At 51.3% G+C, this 19,714-nt stretch overlaps 3 protein-coding genes across 5 annotated transcripts in view; 1 reads left to right on the forward strand and 2 right to left on the reverse strand.

The window, feature by feature from the left end:
- Positions 1-3,805, reverse strand: part of LRCOL1 (leucine rich colipase like 1) — a 31,163-nt gene extending 27,358 nt beyond the window's left edge. For both annotated transcript variants that reach the window (XM_078154248.1, XM_021004387.2), the window contains exon 1: positions 3,641-3,805. The gene's annotated coding sequence lies outside the window, so the exon portion shown is untranslated. The remainder of the gene's footprint in view (positions 1-3,640) is intronic.
- Positions 3,806-3,900: 95 nt separating this feature from the next.
- P2RX2 (purinergic receptor P2X 2) lies at positions 3,901-11,804 on the forward strand. Of its 2 annotated transcripts, XM_021004348.2 has the most exons (12): positions 3,901-4,260; positions 5,122-5,257; positions 5,497-5,568; positions 5,977-6,052; positions 6,177-6,273; positions 6,975-7,055; positions 7,290-7,428; positions 8,769-8,899; positions 10,216-10,306; positions 10,411-10,476; positions 10,558-10,635; positions 10,876-11,804. In XM_021004348.2, the coding sequence occupies exons 1-12, from the start codon at positions 3,971-3,973 to the stop codon at positions 10,978-10,980; spliced, it is 1,362 nt and encodes a 453-aa protein (XP_020860007.1). In that variant the 5' UTR covers positions 3,901-3,970; the 3' UTR covers positions 10,981-11,804. The 2 variants fall into 2 exon arrangements, with proteins under 2 accessions (XP_020860007.1, XP_020860005.1); XM_021004346.2 differs by having other exon boundaries at positions 10,558-10,956.
- A 2,183-nt stretch (positions 11,805-13,987) lies between these two features.
- The window catches only part of POLE (DNA polymerase epsilon, catalytic subunit), a 65,393-nt gene continuing 59,666 nt past the window's right edge, over positions 13,988-19,714 (reverse strand). Inside the window, 7 exon segments of the mRNA XM_021004353.2 lie at positions 13,988-14,563; positions 14,724-14,813; positions 15,874-15,999; positions 16,428-16,628; positions 17,515-17,579; positions 17,582-17,707; positions 17,879-18,010. Of these exon segments, the coding sequence (XP_020860012.1) occupies positions 14,450-14,563; positions 14,724-14,813; positions 15,874-15,999; positions 16,428-16,628; positions 17,515-17,579; positions 17,582-17,707; positions 17,879-18,010 (854 nt within the window). The 3' untranslated portion in view covers positions 13,988-14,449.

The raw sequence follows: 19,714 nt of genomic DNA on the forward strand, positions 1-19,714 counted from the left end.
TCACTGGGGCAGAATTTCTCCCAGGACCCACAGGATCCTTTCGGCTTCTTTAATCAGACAGAAAGCTCCCTGGGGGAAACTGTACTCAGGGGCACAGCATGATCACGCTCCCTTTCTGCCTCACGGTTGCACAGCTGTGACTTTCTCAACCGGTACTCTTTGGAAAGTGAGAGGGGAGCTGGCTTATTGGGAGGGGTCAGAGGTCCCTGCAGTGATCAAGACTGTCTGGCAGGAGCAGAGCAGGGATGGAACTGTATCATTCAAATCTCTCAGGAGAAATTTCCTATGACGATTTAAGCTTTTGTCTGTTTGTTTGTTTTAAGGCAGTTGTAGTAATAGGAATGACATAGAAATAATAGAACCCAAAAAGGGAGAACAAAGAGAGAGAGAAAGAAAGAGGAAGGAAAGAGACATGAAGAGGAGAGAAGGGAGGGAAGGGAAAGGGAAAGGAAGAGGGATAGAATGGAAGCTCATTTTGCAAGTATGGATTGTTTCATTCTTTGTCCTTGTTTCTCCAGTGCCTAGCACAGTGCCTGACATCTCCTTAATAAAGACTTGTTGATAGGGAGGAAGGAAGAAAAGGGAGGAGGGAGGGAAGGAAAGGGGGAGGAAAAGGGAGAGAGATCCGGGAGAGGAGGGAAAGAAATGGGGGGGCAGGTAAAGAGAGGGAAGAGAGAGAGGCTATCATTCAATTAAGACTTGCAAGTCTGAGGAAATCCAAGAGATCTGGAGAGACCTTTATGAAATAATGCAAAATGTGAAAAAGCAAAACCAGAGGAATGGAGGAAGGGCGAATTATAAATGGAAGAAAAGCAAATGAGAATGAAGAATTCTGATGGGACTAGCGTGAGGCACAGAAATTGTGTCATGGCACTTCATGCATTGAAAATGATTGATCTGATAGGTGTTCACAACATGACTATTTGGAAGTGTTTTGCATGACTGCAATATATTGAATTGCTTGCCCTCTCAATAAGCGAGGGGTGGGGGAGGAAGGGAGAGAAGTCGGAACTCAAAGTTTTAAAAACTAATGTTACATGCAACTGGAAAACAAGATATACAGGCAAAGGGATATAGAAATCTATCCTGTCCTATAGGAAAATAGAAGGGGAAGGGGATAAGAGAAAGTGGGGAGGTAATAGAAGAGAGGGCAGATTGGGGGAAGGGATATTCAGAATGCATGCCATCTTGGGGTGGGGGAAGGGAGAGATGAGGAGAAAAATTGGAATTCAAAATCTTGTGGAAGTGAATGTTAAAAACTGAAAATAAATAAATTGATAAAAAAAAATTTAAACCCTGGAGGGAAAGAAAGATATTGAAGAAAAGATTTCTTTCTTCCCTCTTAAAATGTCTATTTTTTGTTGACAGGAGGACTGAAGCCAGTAAAGACAGATAATGAGCCATCAGAAAGATAGAAGAACTGGGTGAATGAAATGTCATGGAAGGAAAGGGAAAGGTTTAAAGAGGTTAATATGTGAGGATTCTTGGGTCATGAGCAATTTGGGATAAAGCATTTTAATGGAAAGGATGGGAGTAGAAGCCACATTGCAAGAAGTCAAGGAATAAATGGGGTATGAGACAGCATATTTTCTTTTCTAAAAACCAAAGTAAAACCCTGAACCTCGAATTCAAATGAATAAAATTTTATCACTATGAATCCACAAAACTGATGAACCAAATAATCCAGTGGTTTTAGTTCACCAGATAAAATAAATCATTTAAAAATGCTCATATTTTGGCTAAGTTAAAATAAACACAAACACTTTTTAAATGATTGATTTCAACGTAAATAGATACTAAGGCAAATTTAGTTGTTTGTACCAATGATAGGTGAGGTTTTAAATAAAACATTTAACTTTTTTAAAGCAAGAGAGACCAAGAGGGAGAAACAGAGAGGGGAATATAAGGGAGAAAAGAAGAAAAAAAAAAAAGAAAGGGGAGAGAAAGGGAGACTGAAAGAGAGGGTTTGAGAAAGGGTAGAAAGTAGAGAAAGGCAGGGAAAGAAAGAGAATTAAAAAAAAAAGGAAGGAAAGTCTCTCTTCTAGCTCTGCATGTGCCCTGAGAATTTCATGAAATATGCCACAGGAATTGAAAGTATTTTATCATTCTTGTCTTCCAATAGAAAGTAGGTATTCTGTGGGATGGCTTATTCTGTTACACGGCCCAGACCAGGACATGTCTTTGTACAGCCTGTTCCCTCATTCCTCCCACTCACCTAGTTTCTTTCCAAGCTCAATTACCACCTTCCACACAAAGACTTTCCAGATCCCCCCACCTTCCAATGCCTCCCTGCCAGAATTACTTCATGTCTATTTTGTATATGCCTACATACATACATACATGTTGTCTTCTGCAACAAAAAGTAAGCTTCCTGAGGGCAGGAATCATTTCATTTTTGCCTCAGCACCCTAGCACCTCGTAGGTTCCCGGAATACAACAGGTGCTTCATAAATGCTTGCCTGCCTGCTTGATAATAGGATGATGGCCAAATAATAAATGACCATAGTTATGTTTCAATAGAATGTAAGCTCCATGAGGGCAGGGGTCGTAGCCCCAGCAACCTTACATATACTAGGTATTTCACTAATGTTGGTTATTACCGCATTAAGTTGCTGGGGAAATCGTGTAACTATGTTTTGAGGATGACAGCTTATCCCCACAATGGCCCAATAAAACTAGGTAATGCCGATCTTATCTATTTTACAGACAAGCAAACTGAGGCATATGCTAGAACCCTCAACAGCAACAGATACGAGGATACTAGACTTGCAGCTGAAAGGACCTCAGAGGCTATCAAACACAACTCCCTCTTTCTATAGAAGAGGAAACTGAGTCACAGAGAGTGGTTTGCTCGGACTCACACAGGGAGCAGGAGGCATGGCTGGGATTCTGTCTCAGCCTGTCTGCCTCCAAATCCAGTACTCGTTCTGTCCCAGAACACTGCCTTCCGAGGTCTTCTGCGGGCCTTCCTCATGCCCCACCTTCCTCTTCTCACCAGCTTTTCTTTCTGCTCTCTTCCTTCTCTGTGCCCTGCTCTCTAAAACCCCGGGTGGCAGAAGCGTGGGGAGTGGGGATGGAACGGAGCCAGCGGAATCTCTGCGGGATTTTTCTTTCCCCACTTTAAACTCTAGAGCAAAGAATTCCTAGAAGGCTAAGGGGGGAGCTCTTCCAGCGGTGTGTCACCCCCTGCCCTCACGACTCAAGCCAGCAGTGTCTCCCACTCTCAGATGCAGGGCTTGGAGGAAGCTAGGTGGGAGCTAGCCAGTGAACGGTTTATTCTCCAGGATGGCTTGTGTTTCCCATTCCCACCATCACTGAATGCCCCACGCCTTATGCCCAATACATCTCACGCAGGTCTCCCCGGGGACCTACAGGGGAATGGAAGAAGGCTCCCGTATCTGACCTGCCATAGCCGTGGCGGTGGGGTGTTTCCCCGTGGCCAGAAGGGGCATAGATGCCTTCTCTTGGGATGCCCTCTCCTAGGGCCAGCCCTCCAAAGGGCTCCGCAAGACGCTTCCCGGGGTTTTCAGGGAACACAGGAGGTCTCAGTTCTAGGCACCTAAAGGGTAGAGGGGGAGAGAGTGATCCCTGGGCACAAGCCCCCATCCTCCAGTCTCCCCCGATGCCAAAGGCGCCTTACCTGCTTTACTTAACACGGTATGCGTAGTACTGGGGAGAGGCAGAGCAGCGGGGAAGCCGGCCGGTCAGGGAGGTATCCAATCTTACAAATCCCCCAACTCCCAGCTGCCTGCTGAGGCGTGGGGCCGGGGGTGAGGGGCGTGGACCCGCGAGGGAGGAGAGCAGGAGGGAGGTGTAGGGGAGGTGGCTGGCCGAGAGGGGGCGTGGCTGTCGCGGACATCTCCGCTCTCCCATCCCCGCCCCGAAGGGGTGGCCGGGGCACTTTGGGACCGGAGGGACCGGTCAGTGTGCTGGGAAGCACAGAGGCGGCTTGGCAGGCAGCGAGAGGCCCATGCCCCAGACGGCTCAGGGGGCCCAGGCATTGGGGGGTGGCTCCTGTGCTCCGGGTCCGGCAGAGGGGGAGCAAGGGACCGGGGTCCCAGAGCCCCACTTCCTCATGGACTCCTCCGAACCAGCAGCCCCTGAGAAGGAGCGCTCGGCCCCGCACATGGCCAAGACCTGCTGGAATGTCTTCTGGGGTTTCTGGGACTATGAGACGCCCAAGGTGATCGTGGTGAAGAACAGAAACTTGGGCTTCATCTACCGCACAGTGCAGCTACTCATCCTTCTCTACTTTGTCTGGTGCGGTCCGGCCCTGGGGGAGAGGGAAAGGGAAGGAGGAACAGATGGGAGGGGGCTGGAGGAGACGGACGCGGAGGGGCAAGAGAGGCTTAGTGCGCTGGGGGTGCAGGAGAAGAAAGACATGGGGAGCAAGAAAGGGAGGACACAGGGGGAGCATGAGGGGATAGAACTGAGAGGGGGCAGGAGGAGACAGACCTGGGGAGGGCAGCCAGGAGAGGACAAACGGGGTAAGGGAACGGCTGTTTGCTGGAGAAGATAGACATGGGGCGGGGCAAGAAGGGGAGGACCTGGGGGAGCAATGGGGGGGGGCCCAAAAAGGGACACAAGGAGAAGGGGCAGATGTAGGACTGAGCTGGGGGGGGGCAGGAAGGGACAGAGGAGGGGGAACCAGAAGGGGATAGACTTGAGAGACGAGAAAGGCAGGGATCTGGAAGACAGCGGGAAAGAATAGACTTACGGGCCAGGAGGAGGTAGAAGGGGTAGGAGGGTCAGAAGGCAGTAGAAAACATAGTTGAGGGAGGAAGGAGACAGACCTAGAAGCGGAGGGGGAGTGAGACAGATAGGGTAGGAAAGAGCAGGGTGGAAAACAGAGATGGGGCAGAGTTGATTGTGAAGGATGCTAGAGGCTGACGGGAAAGAAGGGCTCAGGAAGCTGGCCAGACCCAATTTCCCCCCTTTTAGAGTAACAAAAATGAAAGAAATGAACCCAGAGTGGTAATGGGCCGGCCCTAGGGAAAAGTCCCTTATTGAGCCAGTTTCCCCCTAGGGGACTCCCAAAGGCGTGCTCTGGATGGGGGAAGGCAGCCCCAGGTATCCCTGAGGGAGCCCTAAGCAGTCCTGGGTGCTCTCTCTACTTGGCAGGTATGTATTCATCATTCAAAAAGGCTACCAGGACAGTGAGACTGGCCCTGAGAGTTCTGTCATCACGAAGGTCAAGGGCATCACCAAGTCCCAGAAGAAAGTATGGGATGTAGAAGAGTATGTGAAACCCCCTGAGGTGAGGACCTCTCTGAGCCACAGACACCCCCTCTTCCCAGTGATAGGGTCTGATTCCTGAGGGTGGGAAATAATGGCTTTCCTGGCCCTTGGCCCCTACCAATCAGCTCAGCTTCCTCTGTCCTGTCCTGTCCTGCCCTTTAAGAGGGATGGGTCTAAATGGAGGGAAGGGCTGCTATTGCCAGTCCCCCCCCCATCCTGCCCCACCCCATGACTTTTTCTTCTCTCTTTGGAGATTAGGGGGGCAGTGTGTTTAGCATCATCACTCGGGCAGAAATAACTCCCTTTCAGACCCTAGGAACCTGCCCAGAGGTGAGTTTTCTATTGCACCAATCTTTTGATATAGGTGGGGTGGTGGTTGGAAAGTAGGCAGTAATTGGAAGGGAGGGACTAAAGAAGGTGGAGGTGGGGAAGAAAGGATAGAGGGAACCATGACAGATATTTAGGGGCCCTTGTCCTGTTTAGAGGGGGGGAGATTTGGAATCAGGAGACCTGGGTTCAAATCCCTCCAGCTTAGTAACTGTATGACCTTGGGCAAAACCTTTCCTTCTTCTCTAAGCTTTTCTAATACGGAAAACGAAGTGTGAAATGATGGCCTAGGAGATGATCTCTTCTAGCACTAGCTTTCTGACCCCAAGTGTAGCCAGGAGGGGATGGATAAAGGGATTCAGAAGTCAGTGGCTGGGGCTCAGCTGGTTTACCCTTCCTTATGTCCTCCAGAGCATACGCATTCGAAATGCCACCTGCTTCTCTGATGATGATTGCATAGCAGGGGAGATGGACATGCTGGGCAATGGTGAGTACATAGTAGCACAGGATGGCTGACAGACAGAATCCCTTGCTTCTGGGTCCCTGCTTTTGGGGACCCAGTTACCCTCACCCCCTTTACCCCAAGTTTTCATGCTTCTCCATTTCCTTAGGAGAGAAAACTGGACGTTGTGTTCCCTATTACCGTGGGACCAAGAAGACATGTGAGGTGTCAGCCTGGTGCCCTGTGGAGGACGAAGCAGTCAATAGGTCCAGAGACACCAGCACCCATCACTGTCCCCCAGGACCTAAGTTCTCAGGCTGAAGGGAAACTTCTCTGCCTGCCTGCTTCCTACAGAAGCACCCTAGCCCTTGCCCTGCCCCTCCCCATCACATTCAGGATTCACAGGAAGAGACCCTACTGGACTTCTAGCCCAACCCCCTTATTTTATAGATGAGAAAATTGATGGAAGTAACTTGCCCAAGGTTGCACAAGTGGTGTCAGAAGTGAGATTTGAACCCAAATCCTCTGTCCCCTCCACTGGTTCACTGCCAACCTGCCTCTTGGCCAGATCAAGGCTATTCCTAAAGTTGACACGAAAAGTCAGAGGACCTGGATCCAAATCTTAGCTCTATTTGCAAAACCTTGGACACGTAATTTTTTCTGAGCCTCAGTTTCCTCATCTGTAAAATGAGGCAGTTGAAGAAGATGTTATGGAAGATCCTTTCCAGCTCTAAGTCCTATCATCTGAAGACCTGGCTTTTGGTTCTAGCCATGCCATTGATGTGGGGTCTTGAGCAAATTACTCTCCTTTGCCGTGGTCTGGTGATGTGTGTGTGTGACATAATTGTTTTGGGCAGGGGAGGTGAATCTGATCCCACAAACCCAACTCTCTGGTTAGGGATGCTGCACTCTGTTTCATGTGAGGAGGAGGACCCTCACTCTTGATCTGTCTGTCCTTCCTCTTCAGTGAGTTCCTGGGACAGATGGCCCCACAGTTCACCATCCTCATCAAGAACAGCATACATTACCCTAAATTCCAATTTTCCAAGTAAGAGACAAATAAACGGTTTGTCATGGGGCCCAAGGCAGGGGATGAGGTGGTAAGGGGGAAGGGGAGAGCTACAGGGAAGGCGGTCATGATACATGGCTTGGAGATGAGATTGGGCTCTTCTGACTGAGGAAATATGTTTGCCCCATCCTCAACTTCTAGGGGAAGTGGGCCATGTGGGAGCAAGGGGAGACAATTGTCTCAACTCCACCATGGTCCTCCTCTATCTCCCAGGGGAAACATCAGGGACTATGATGATGGCTACCTGAAACACTGCACCTTCAATGCTGACACCGACCTCTACTGTCCCATATTTAAATTGGGCTTCATTGTGGAACAGGCAGGAGAGAACTTCACAGAGCTGGCACACAAGGTTGGGGCTTGGGGGAGGGAGAAAGGAGAATATGAAGGGTGAGGGTGAGGGGATGGAACCGAGAAGTAGGGACTCAGGAGTGAAGTATGAGGCTTGGGACTTGGGAGTAGTGTGGGGGCTAAGGGGACCTCATCATAAAAGTGGCAGTTCCAAAATCTGAGACTGGGGGCTCAGAAGTGGAAGGTGAGACTTGAGTTCAAGAGTGTCATATACAGGCTAGGGACAATGGAACAGAAATATGGAGGCTCAGGAATGAAGCATAAGGCTGGGAGGCTCAGGAATGAAGTATGAGGCTGGGAGGCTCAGGAATGAAGTACGAGGCTGGGAGGCTGGAAACTCAACAATACACTATGAGACCAGGGACTCGGGAGTGAAGCATTGGAATTGGGGAATGAAGTACAGTGATGGGGGCTCATGACTAGAATATGGAGACCAGGAGTAGAGTTCCTTCTCAGTAGATTTTTCCTAGGATTTCTGATCAGCTTGGTAAAGGGTACCAAATGCAGTCAAAGCCCCAGTGAAGGGAGAACGAGGAATAGGAGGGTCCGTGTCCCTGTGGGAGGGTCACTGAGTCTCTCCTGTCTCAGAAGATGGGCTGGCTCCACCTGCCACCAGAGGCAGAGGAAAGAGAAATGTGATCTGTCTGGCCAACTTTGTTATACGTAATACCTGCTGAATTATTGAACGCTGGTGCTCATGGCTGGCCCGCCAGCTTCCATGTGGGCTGAGGAAGCCATGGAAAATTTTGAAGGTGGGCAGAGGGGGAGCTGGGGGAAGGTATGAGTGTGAGGGACTTCAGCTCTCAAGCTGTGTGCCGACCCTCCAAGCATGGTGCAGGGAAAAGAATGCTTGATTTGAGGTCAGAAGATCTGAGTCTGAATCTCAAATCTTCAGTTTACTACCTGTGTGACCCTGGGCAAGTAACTTCACTTCAGGTTGGGCAAGGTAACTTCTGAGATCCCAAATCTATGATTTCTTTCGCAGGGTTAACCTATATAATAAGGTCCAGCATGGCCCTGACTCTTTCAGTCTTTTGCCTCTTCTGCCTCCAGGTCTGAATGGGTCATGGACACCATCCTTCTCCTTTCTTATAAGTGACTCTCATTCCATTCCAATCATAAATATGTCAATTTAGAGAGAGGACAGGCCTCAGAGGATGTCTGGGCCAATCCCACTCTTTCATAGAGGAGGAAACTGAAGCCTAGAGAGTTAGCTGACTTGTCCAGGGTCACACAAGGAATAACGGTGAGCAGGAGGACTTGAACTCCAATGCTCTGACTTAAGGGGCAGGACTGCCATGCCGCTCATATCCTTGTAATCCTAGCTCCTCTTCTCTGCAGGGCGGAGTCATTGGGATCATTATCAACTGGAACTGTGACCTGGACCTGTCTGAGTCCAAATGCAATCCCAAATATTCCTTCCGGCGGCTTGACCCTAAGCACATCCAGGCTTCCTCAGGCTACAACTACAGGTATGCCCTGGAAGCTCCTGGGAGCGGCTCTCCTGGGACTCAGTCCCCCACCAGCCTTCCCAGCCAGTACACAGTGGGCAGGGCTCATCACCAACACCAACAAGCTAGGGCTGGCCTAACAGCCAAGGAGGGAGGATTCCCAAGGGCTGGGACTCTTCCTTCTAGGCAAAAATGAAAAGGGACAAGTAGATGACTGTGGACCTCCCAAGAGGAAGGGGAGAGTTTGTACCTAAACTTCAGTCAATACACTTGTCCATCCAATCCAACCCCATGGGCATTGAAGTGACCACGTCCCAGGCACTGTGCTAGATGCTAAGGATACAAAGACAAAACAAAAAACGGTCCCTTCCCTCAGGGAGCTTACAGTCTACTAGGAGTGGGGCTATGATGTGCGAGCATAAGTATACATGTAATTTGAGGAGAGAACACTAACAATGAGGGAGTTCAGCTTTCTCTGAAAGCTCCCTATAGGTGCTACAGGAGCTGCTCTTGGGTAGAATGTAAGCTCCTTGAGGGCAGGGTCTGCTTCAGTATTGTTTTTGTATCCACTGGCCAAGCACAGTGAGGGGCACACAGTAGGCATTTAGTAAACGTTTGTCGTTGTTGGTCGCTGCATCTTTGGATTCAGTGTTTGTATCCTGAGCACCTAAGACAGTCAATAAACATTTATTAAGCACCTACTGTATGCCAAGCACTATATAAGCGCCATGGATAACAAAAAAAAAAGAGGTAAAAGACAGTCCCTGCCCCTCAATGAGCTTACAATCTAATTGGGGAGACAACCTGTATACAAATATTTGCAAACAAGCTATATACAGGACAAATAGGAAATAATTAAAAGAGGAGGGCTCTAGAATGAAAAGGGGTTCCTGGCACAGAGTGGGCACTTAATATTAGTGCTGAGTCTTGAAGGAAGCCAGAGATTCTAAGAGGTCGAGCTGCAGAGGGAGTGCGTTCCAAGGGTGGAGGTGGAAGGAAGGGAGCACTTTGGCTTTCGGTGAAAGGCACGAAAAGTCAAGCAAAGATGTCTGGACTGGGCTCCAAAGTCACTAGGGCAGAGGTGGGGAACCTGCCCTAGGGGATCACTGAAGATTCCTGCATAGGAGCGACCTGGCCAGTACAGGTCTCCGTGCTGTTATGGTGGCTGGGGGGAGGATGGATTGGAGAGGGAAGAGACCAGAAGCCAGGAGTCCAATTTTCCACTCAGCCCAATGCTCTGGGAGAGGGATGAGGACCTCGTAGGTGCCATCCAATGTCCTGTGGGGGTGTTGACTGTACACGTGGCATGTTTCACCCCTGGCCCTGTTTCATTCTAGATTTGCCAAGTACTACAACCACAATGGCACAGACTCCCGTACTCTCATCAAGGCCTATGGGATCCGAATTGATGTTATCGTGCATGGACAGGTAGGGAGACAGGAGCCTTTGAGGCTGATGATGCTGCCTAAGGGAAGAGTTCAAGGCAGTGGCTGTTGGGTGTAGAAGCCTAAAAGTATGTCTTTTCCCACCAGGCTGGGAAATTTAGCCTGATTCCCACCATCATTAACCTGGCCACAGCGCTGACTTCTATTGGAGTGGTAAGTGTGTTCCCCTGAGATCCTGGGGAGGGCATGGGGCGGGCAGAACGCTTACTCAGGCCTCTACCTCTTACTCCCAAGGGCTCCTTCCTCTGCGACTGGATTTTACTGACCTTCATGAACAAGAATAAGGTCTACAGTCACAGAAAGTTTGACAAGGTACAACCCACTCCCACACCCTCTCCCTCCCTTGGGCAGTGCCCCACAGACAGCTCTACAAGCCAGAGCCAGAGTTCCACTTCCCCTTGCTACAGATGGGCAAACTGAGGCTCAGGGAAGTACCCCAGGAAAATGACTTACAGAAGAGGGGCCAGTAGCCCAGAGCCCTAATCCCCACCACACAGAAATCTCTAGCCTGGGGATCAGCCTGTACTCCATCTCTGCCCCTGGTCCAAGCAGATGGTGGATACCCAGGACCCGAGTGAAGGACAAGGGCCTTCCAGCCCACAGGCTTCTTCACAGGACTCCATCCCCATGGAACCCAAAGGCTTGTCCCAGCTCTGAACCCCCAGCACCATCTCCACCTTTTCCTTGTGCTGCTTAGAGAGTGAGGCCCTGGCTGGGACCACAGGGTCATTTGAAGTCAACAGCTCTGCCGAAAGACAAGGTCTCTGGGCCCGTGCTGCTAGACTGAGGGGCAGCTCGGATCAACAGGCCTGGGTCTGGGCCCCCCGATGTTGCCTGTCTTCCTGACAACCTAGTTTTGGGGGCCTGGCTAATATAAATGTGGGGTACAGAAAAGATGGTTCTCTCCCACTCCAGTCCCCACCCTTCTAGTCTTTTCCTCATCCCCAACCCGCACCATCATCTCAGAAACCTATTCTGGATCCTCAGCAAGGTTGTACCCCTCTCTTCCCACCAGCTGAGACCTCAATTTCCCCCCTACTGGACACCTCACAATCCCCTCCCTCTTTCCCCATGAGCCTGCTGCCAGATGGCTCGGTGACACATCCTCCTTCCTCAGATCTGAGCTCACATTCCAGGGTGAGTGGAAGGGGGAGATTTCCATGTCATCCCTTGCAGCTTCATTACCCTGGCATATATGCTCCACCCCTCCCCCAGAGGGGTCCCCATGAACCTCCTTATGCAAATGGGAACAAGTTGGCAGTGAGCTCCAATAAATTATATATGACCAGAGCCAGCTGGACCTTACTTGTTCTTGGGAGCATGGCACGAGCCAATCACTCACTTCCAGACCTGGAAGACCTGGGAGGGCCAGAGGGTCTGCAGCAAAGGGTAAGAGGCAGCTTGAGGAGAACACTCCCTTCTCTTGGACATAGCTCATGGGGCAGGGGTGAAGGGGACAGCTGGGCTTTGGGACCAGGTCCTTGGCCTGTTTAGACTACACAGATCATTGAGCTGAGAACCCAGCCCTGGAACAAAGGGCCAGAAAGTGTAGACTGGCCACAATGCCAACGTTCCATCACTCAGTTTAACTGAGTGCTCTCTCCAAGTGGAATGGGTTGCCTTAGAGGTTACTAGGGAGGCTTTAGACAGAGGCCAGGGGACGGCTTGCTGGCTATGCTGGAGGGAAGTGGGTTCAGGTCAGCACTAAATGCATTTCCAGGCCCCTTCCTGCTGCTTGGCAATGCTCCTGTTGTTCATTCTAACACACTGGGGCTATTTCAGACAGCTCTTCTCAAACCTGTCCTTCTCCCCTCCCCCAGAGCGGGTAAGCTTGCCTCACACTCCATGGGAGAAGTCTGAGGTCAGTCTCCCTCTGGGGCAAGGAAAGTGGGTGGTCATGGAGTTGGGGGATGGGGGACTAAGGGTCCCAGGTGGTGATCCTGCCTCTCTTAGCTGGTCAGCCCCTCACCCTCAGAGCCTAAATCAAAGGTAAGGGTGAAAGGAAAGGGGCATCAGTACAATGACAAGTGAGGGACATGTAGGGAGCAGACATGAGCTGGAAGGGAGAGAAGAGGAAGCTGACACTAACCTGATTAGGAGTAATGCAGTGACCTGAGTATGTCTATGGGTAATCAGATTGCTCAGCTCTTTCTGGCTGCTAACGAAGACCTTAACCTCTCTCAGCATCCTAGATGGGTATTTCTCGGTCCTCCTCACCCATCGCTCCCAGGCCCGTCTGCCTCCCTAATCACAGGAACTAGGCTCTGCCCCCCACTCTCCCAGACCGGCAAGGGAGGCCCAGCTTGGAACACCACCAATCCCCAGGGACCTCGGGGCTTCAGCGCTGTGCTTCTGCGTCAGAGTAATGGAATTAGTTGGGGAGCTGAGGCCATGAGAGGGAGGGAAGAAAGCAGCCTTCTTTTCTAACAGGCACACGTGTGTCTCTTGTGGAAAGTGGGATTGCCACTGAAGGGCTCTCAGTCACCGGCCATGTCCAGGGTATCTGTATTACATCCCTAAAGATTTGAGAAACTGGCTTTTCCAGCTGGGCATCTGGCAGCAGCTCAGAGATGGAGAAAGCTAGTTCTGAGGGCTCTGATTTCTAATCCCCAAGCACCAGTGGTCACTAGGACTCCCCCACAGACACCTTCAAGTGGCCTCACTGACCCCGGTTTGCCGCCCATCTCTGCAGGGGTAACCATGGCCGTTAATGTCCTCTTTGCCACCTCCCGGGACAACCTCCCAGCCTCGTCACCTTGAGCAGGCGATGCTCAGGATCAGACCCAGGCACAGAATGGAAGTCCGAAGCATCCCCTGGCCCCCCAGGGCCAAGCACTTTCCCCGTCAGTCTGCCCTGGGATATCTGGCCACAGCCCTTCCAGGAAGCCCAGCTTGCCTCATTCTTTCCCTCCTCCCCATTGCCTCTGCCTTCTCTTTAATTTGATTTTGTCTTCACTCCAGAGCCTCTGCAAGCCAAGCTGACTCTGGCTTCATCTACCTGCAGGCAGCTCAAGTTTCCAACAGCACTGGGGAGTGGCCGTTGATTTCTGGTGCTATCTCAGGCCAGCCTGGAACCCCCCCACCCCGGCTGGTTCTGGTTACCAAGGGCCCAGGCTTCCTAGCACAGCCCCCTCATCCTCCCCAAGAAAAGCCTTCTGCTGGGGGTCATCTCCTTGGACAGCCCCCCTTTCTGATCCCTACTCCCAAACTCTTCAGCCGACGAGGGGGACAGGGTCAGGCCTGTGGGTCTGGCTCATTCCCTCCAGCCACACTTCAATAGAGCTAGTTTTCCTCAGGACACATAGAATGCCAACAGGGGCAATATTCTTGGAATACTCCAGGCTTCCAACCTTCCCAAAATAATTGCTACAAATCCTGCTTTCCTTAAGTGGAGCCCTGGCCAACACAGTGATGATAACACACTGGCTCATTTGCATACTCCTGCTGGTGCCTGGTAAGGTAATGGGGCACTGTTCTGGGGGAGTGAGAGGTTTCCAGAGAGGAAGCCACTTCTGTCCTCCAGGACTGCGGCCCCGGGCACCTGGCCCCGGCCCAAGCTCTTATAGGCAGGGAGCAAACTCTGCCCCCCAGCAGCAGACCCTTAGCAGGTCCCCTAAAGCATGGTTCCCAGAGACTCCCCTGCCACAGGCCCAGAGAAGAGCTGTTCCGTACAGAACATTTATTCACACAGGAACTAATCCCCAAGGTCTTCACCTGATTCTCAGCCACAGAAGTGTCTGTGACAATCAAGACATCTCCAAAGGCTCAGAACCCTCCTTCTTGGAAGGTTTCATGCCTGGTTCTGCTCTTCATGTGATGAATGCTCAGGAGGTGGGGAGAGGGAACCACTTCCTCACCCTTATCTCCTTGGACCACTTGTGGCCAGAGTCAGCTGCTACTTCAAATGCTCTGGGGATTCTCCCGGAGCTACAAGGCTTTTGCCCACTGTCCTTTCTTCTCATGGGTTTAGAAATGCCAAGTGGCTGGTCACATGTAAGTGGGGTGTCTTCCATCCCCCCAGAGGAAGAGCTCAGTCACACTGAGTGCAGTGGCACAGAGACCACGGCCAAAGGTCTAGCTCAGAGCACCGGGAGGGCCTGTGTCCCTCCTGCCCTCTGGCTCAGGGCTAGTTGGCAAGCTGGGGATTCATCTGTAGCAACCACTCAATCATTTCTGTCAGGTAGGTCATGCCATAATGCCGGGCAATGTTCCTGAAGATGCCAATCTGTTCTACAAAGACCTGCAAAGGCAGAAAGGAACTGCCATCAGGCTGGAGAGGGACACAAGGGAGAGGAGAACTACTGTGCATGAAGACGCCACAGACAGAACCTGAAAGGAGGAAACCCTTCGAAGGGCTGAGCTGAGACTACTCCCCCCAGGAAGGACAGGCCTGCTCGTACCTTGGTCTGAATGGTCAGGGCAAAGTCTCCAGCACAGCTGCAGTAGATGGGCATGTTGGCCTCCTTCACCCCTTTACACTTGAGGCAGATCTAAAACAAACAGGAAAGCTGAAGGGGGAACTTCCCCAGCAGGCTGCAGGCTCCCCACCGAGCCGGGTGGGAGGGATGGGCTCCGGACCTCCCAGCCTCCTGCCCTCTGGCCTCGGCTCAAGAAGCTATACTAGCTCCCTGACGCCCAAGCCCACACTCACATGCCTGACCGTCCAGGCCCTCCATGACCTGGCTTCACTCTGTGGCCACCCTGACCTCCCACTGCTCCTCAACACGTTGTGGGGGTCTCGGGCAGATTCTCAAAGTTTTCCTCTTTTACCTGTACGGCTCTCCTTTCCCTGACCACTGTAGCCTCTGACTTTCCTCTGCCCTTCAGTTACAAGCTATCCTAAATGATGAAGTCTTTGATTACACAAGATACTAACTTTGCACTGGGGCCTACAGATCTTAACTGCCCCTGCATATATTGTGAGAATAGGGGCAGTGTTCTCTCTTCCCTCTGTAATGTGTGCCCCCCCCCCCCAATTGGGCACAGGTGTCAATAAATACTTGCTGAATGATTGGAGGACTTTTTTTTTTTTAGTTTTGTTTAGGCAATAGGGTTGAGTGACTTGCCCATGGTCACACAGCTAGTAAGTGTTATGTGTCTGAGGCCAGATTTGAACTCAGGTCCTCTTGACTCCAGGGCTGGTGCTCTATCCACTGTGCCCCTAGCTGCCCCATGATTGGAGGACTTTCTTAGTGGGCTCACCTCATTTCCTCCCAGCTGGGAAATGCAAGGCTACTCTGCAAGTAGGACAGAAAAGCAGTGGCTCAGTCCCTGGGCCCTCCCCAGGAATTCCTTCCCCCTCTCTCAAGGGCTAACGAATTTGGTTGCTACCAGCAGGAAAACCAGCCCCAGTCACCATGAGCCTGGGGTCCTCCAAGTGAAGGGATCTCTCCTTTGAGGGAGTTCCCCTCTTATCACTTGCTTCTCTCAAAAGGCCATGGCTGCTTGTTTAATGCACATGGATGTGGACAGGGAAGCTCTCCTCAGAGAAGACATTGCAGGCCCTGGATGGGATGTGCCCAGCCCAGCGCCCCACCCCCAGTGCCTCACCAGGTCCTGCAGAGTAAAGGCCATCAGCTTCTTCTGAAGGGCTTCTACCAGAGCCATCTCGATGTGGCCAGAGTCATATGCCGCCTGGCAGTTGGAGCAAAGCCACTGAGGCAAGACTGAGACATCCTAAGTGGGGAAGGAAAAGGCAATGAGATGAGCCCCCCGGCCAGGGCTTCTGGCTCTCCAGGAACTTAGACGTGGTCTGGGCTCGTGCATCCCGGTGGTGCAATGAGTCTGCGCTGAGGCCAATGGCTAGAGAGAGCAGAGTCCAATGACAGGTGGCCAGCCCCTCCTAATGGCTCCTCAGAGGAGGGAGGAACCCGGGCCCAGGGCTGGTCCACAGCACTGCCGAAAACACTAGCAGGAGGGGTGGAGTGACTTAGAGATTCTAGGTTATCAGGTGCCAGGAAAGCAGGGTGTGATGCCAAGGTGTGGGAAGGGGGAAGGGGGCGAGGCCTGGGGCTGGGAGCTGAAAAACCTGGTTTGGAAGATCACGTCCCAACGAGGAGGGACCTCAGGGCTCACCGAAGGCAAGAACGTCAGCTGATCCGCACCTGAGAGAGGAAGGGGTCTTTGCAGAGGTCTAGGTCCCGGCAGAAGTTGCAGCTCCGGCAGATGACTTCAGGGAGCACGTAGGAGCGGCAGGGGTCCCGGAAGCGGGCCTCCTCGGAGAACTCACCCACGTCCACAAGCCGCAGGAGATCGCGATTCAGCTTGTTCACTTGGTTGGTGATGTTGGTGTCCAGAGAGAGCACCTGCAGAGACAGCCCACAGGAGCTGGCCGAGGACTCTGGGGAGGAGCTCAGCCTGAGGGCTACCTCTCTCTGGGCTGCATGGCATCGCTGTCTTATCTCTTCCACTGCCTGCATAGGCAGCTGGCTCCTCCAGACTGCCCTTAACACAGCCACTGCTGTTGTAAAGTACACAAAGTTCCTGACTTACTAGTTTAAGATTCAGAATGTGTTTTGCCATAGAAATATTATTATAAAGAGGGCAGGCAGGCACAAAAATCAGTAAAATCCACTAGGCTGAGGCCCAGGTGATCTGGATTCTAATCCCAGCTCTGACACCAAAGCCACAGGCCCTCTCGGGGCCTCAGTCTCCTCATCTCTACAATGAGGGGGTCAGGCTAGGTGAGCTCCGAGACTCCTTTCAGCCCCAGCAGACTGTCACTCTAAGTCTACAGTAGCAGTAGTCCTGTGGAATTTAACCTGTGGTATAGAACACTATCCTTAGATCCAATGTGGGATGCCATGAAATCTCCCCACTAAAGACTGGCCACAGGAATAGGAGCATCCTTCTTCTACACCAGCTGGTGGAGACAAGGACTCCAGTAGGACTGGAGTGGGGAGAAGTGGGTAGAGATGAGAACCCAAACATGAGAGAGAGAGAGAGAGAGTGGCAAGGGGAAAGAGTTTTCCCCAGCCTCCCCCAGGGCCCACGGCCACAGGCCCTGCACTACGCAGGCAGCAGCTGGAAGGCAGTGCCTGGAGGAAGAGGGGGCCTTCCAGGGCCAGGGGAAACACTCTCCAACTTTGAGCCTCTCGCTGAGCTCCAGCTGTGTCCCCACAAAGTCTGAGCCCCCTCAGCACCTGAGTGGACTCGGGCAGGACGATCTGGACACCAGGGGTCCTTCCTTACCTTGCACACATATTTTATGAACTCCAGGGCTGGGTTGTTGAGGAGCAGATGGGAGCCAGGGAGGATGGGAACATGTCGGAGGGCTCTGTGGAGCTGCGGGAGCCCATTACTTTCTTTTGGATCTTCTGCGTGATGGTGAAGAAGTTCTGGGTAAGCTCGTTGGCTACATAATCTTGGGAGAAGGTGATCATTCCTGGGAGAGAAGAAAGGCCTGGTAACTCTCCTTATACCCTGAAGGGGCTACCAGAAGAATTTGGGGCTTGAATTAGAGATCGCTAAAATTCCCACACATGCCACAGAGAACACGGAGCAAGAGACTAGGCCTCAGGCACAGCTGCAGGCCGTGGCAGGGCCTCTCACTCACCAGGGAGAGCCCCAGCTAGCCCTTCAGCCTCTTGGGACAGCTGGCTGTTTCCTCTCCTCTTGACGGGGGTGCACCCAGGGGCACTGCGTCTCAGCTCCTCTTTCATGCTGTGGTACACAGCCACGATATATGCTGGAGAGAAAGAAGGCAGTGACAGAACGGTAGTGGCCATTGGGGACATGCTACTCGGCACCCGAGGGACCTTGGACAAGTCACTTTCTCTGGGTCAGGTGTCTGGCTCCTCAATCACAAAAGGAGGGGGAAGAACTGGGCGATCCCTCACAGCTCTAAATCCCAAGGTGTTACTTAAGGCTTAAATAATTTTCCTTCTTTCAATGAACCAAAAGCCCTTCCTAGTTACAATCCCTGGACTTCTGTGACTGTGTAGATGCTAGGAGGCCAGTCTGTCCTAATTACCGGCCCTGTTAAAAGTTAGAGAACCATCAATAGAGACACAATATTCAGAAACAAACAATAAAAACAAACGTATCCAAAATTCAAAATTACAGGACAAATACACACAGACTCAACCCCAAAGACAACCGCAGAAGCACTTAAGAGGCAAACCTGGATATACGCTAGAACTGAAGGATATTTCAGGAGCCCCTCAAAAAAAAATTCCTGAAGGAAGTAATGAAGAGATTTAACAGAAAATACAAGTCACACCCAGTCTAAAAAAGAAAACCACAGTGAAAATCATCCAAAAGCCTGCTCCTCTGTGGGAAGCAAAGCATCAAGAGCAGGCAGTCCCAGGCCTCTGGGAGGGGAGGACCGGGCAGGTGCCGGGAGGCCCAGAGCTCTGCCCAAGCCAGATCCAGAAGACTCAACGTTAGGATCACCGGCATGACACAGATCAGTGAGAAGCAGAAGACTCGGGGCATGTTTATTTGTGGAGAAATGACAACAGTTTCTTGGGATAAACAGAACCACACAACAGCCTGCAACCTAGAAACTCACAGGGCCAGGTCATCAAGAGGAGCTCGGCCCCTCAGGACTCAGGATCCACCCCCTCACTGGTCTTGTTTTGGGTCCACCCAAGTTTCACTGAATATTCACATTTACTGATATCCATCTCAATCAAGCTTGCTTAAATTTTAAGCTGGCCCCTCTGCAAAACTTCTTAATTGTACACTCGAGGGTCCCCTTGTCTACCCTTGTCTAAATCCTATACGATGTAAACCTCCCAGAGCCATAGCCTTTGAGGGTGGGAAGGAACTGCACCAAACAACCTAATACATCTCCTTCTAAAACTATTTCAGAGTTTGGGACATTCTTCTCAAAGTGATGATTTCAGACATCAAATTCAAATCAGCACCAAGACAGGAAAGAATACTACTGCATGATAATGAGAGAGCAACAACATTAACATGGCAGTAAGTTGGCTCAATGAATTGGGCACTGGCCTTGGAACCACAAAGACTCACCTTCCTGAGATCAAATCCTGCCTCAGACCCTGTGTGAGCCTGGGCAAGTCACTTCAACCTGTTTGCCTCAGTTCCTCATCTGGAGGATAAGCTGAAGAAGGAAATGGCAAACCACTCCAATATCTTTGCCAAGAATACCTAAAAGGGGTCAAAGACTCTGACATGACTGAAACGACTGAACGACAACAAATTTGGGGTAATAGTGGACCATCCCAGCTCTGACATTCTGGTCCTAAGGGTCCTGACATCCACTAAGATTCCATCAGTCATGGAACTCCATCTCATCACCATCCTTCATGGGGCCATGAATTCCAAACTTCCACTTAAGGAGAAAACCTGGCACAATGCTCATTTCTCACCTGCCTTTACTACTTGGGACTTCTCTGACTTCACCATGCCCTCTCTCTTCAAC

This window comes from Phascolarctos cinereus, unplaced genomic scaffold, assembly GCF_003287225.1.
Source record: "Phascolarctos cinereus isolate Bilbo 61053 unplaced genomic scaffold, phaCin_HiC Scaffold_4;HRSCAF=312, whole genome shotgun sequence".
Taxonomy (NCBI): domain Eukaryota; kingdom Metazoa; phylum Chordata; class Mammalia; order Diprotodontia; family Phascolarctidae; genus Phascolarctos; species Phascolarctos cinereus.

Bases quoted from the DNA above. Each gene is read 5' to 3' on its own strand.
- P2RX2 (XM_021004346.2), top strand. From the start codon at position 3,971: ATGCCCCAGACGGCTCAGGGGGCCCAGGCATTGGGGGGTGGCTCCTGT. The intron at 5,569-5,976 runs GTGAGTTTTCTA...TATGTCCTCCAG, and splicing joins CCCTAGGAACCTGCCCAGAG to AGCATACGCATTCGAAATGC. The intron at 6,274-6,974 runs GTCCAGAGACAC...CTTCCTCTTCAG, and splicing joins GAGGACGAAGCAGTCAATAG to TGAGTTCCTGGGACAGATGG.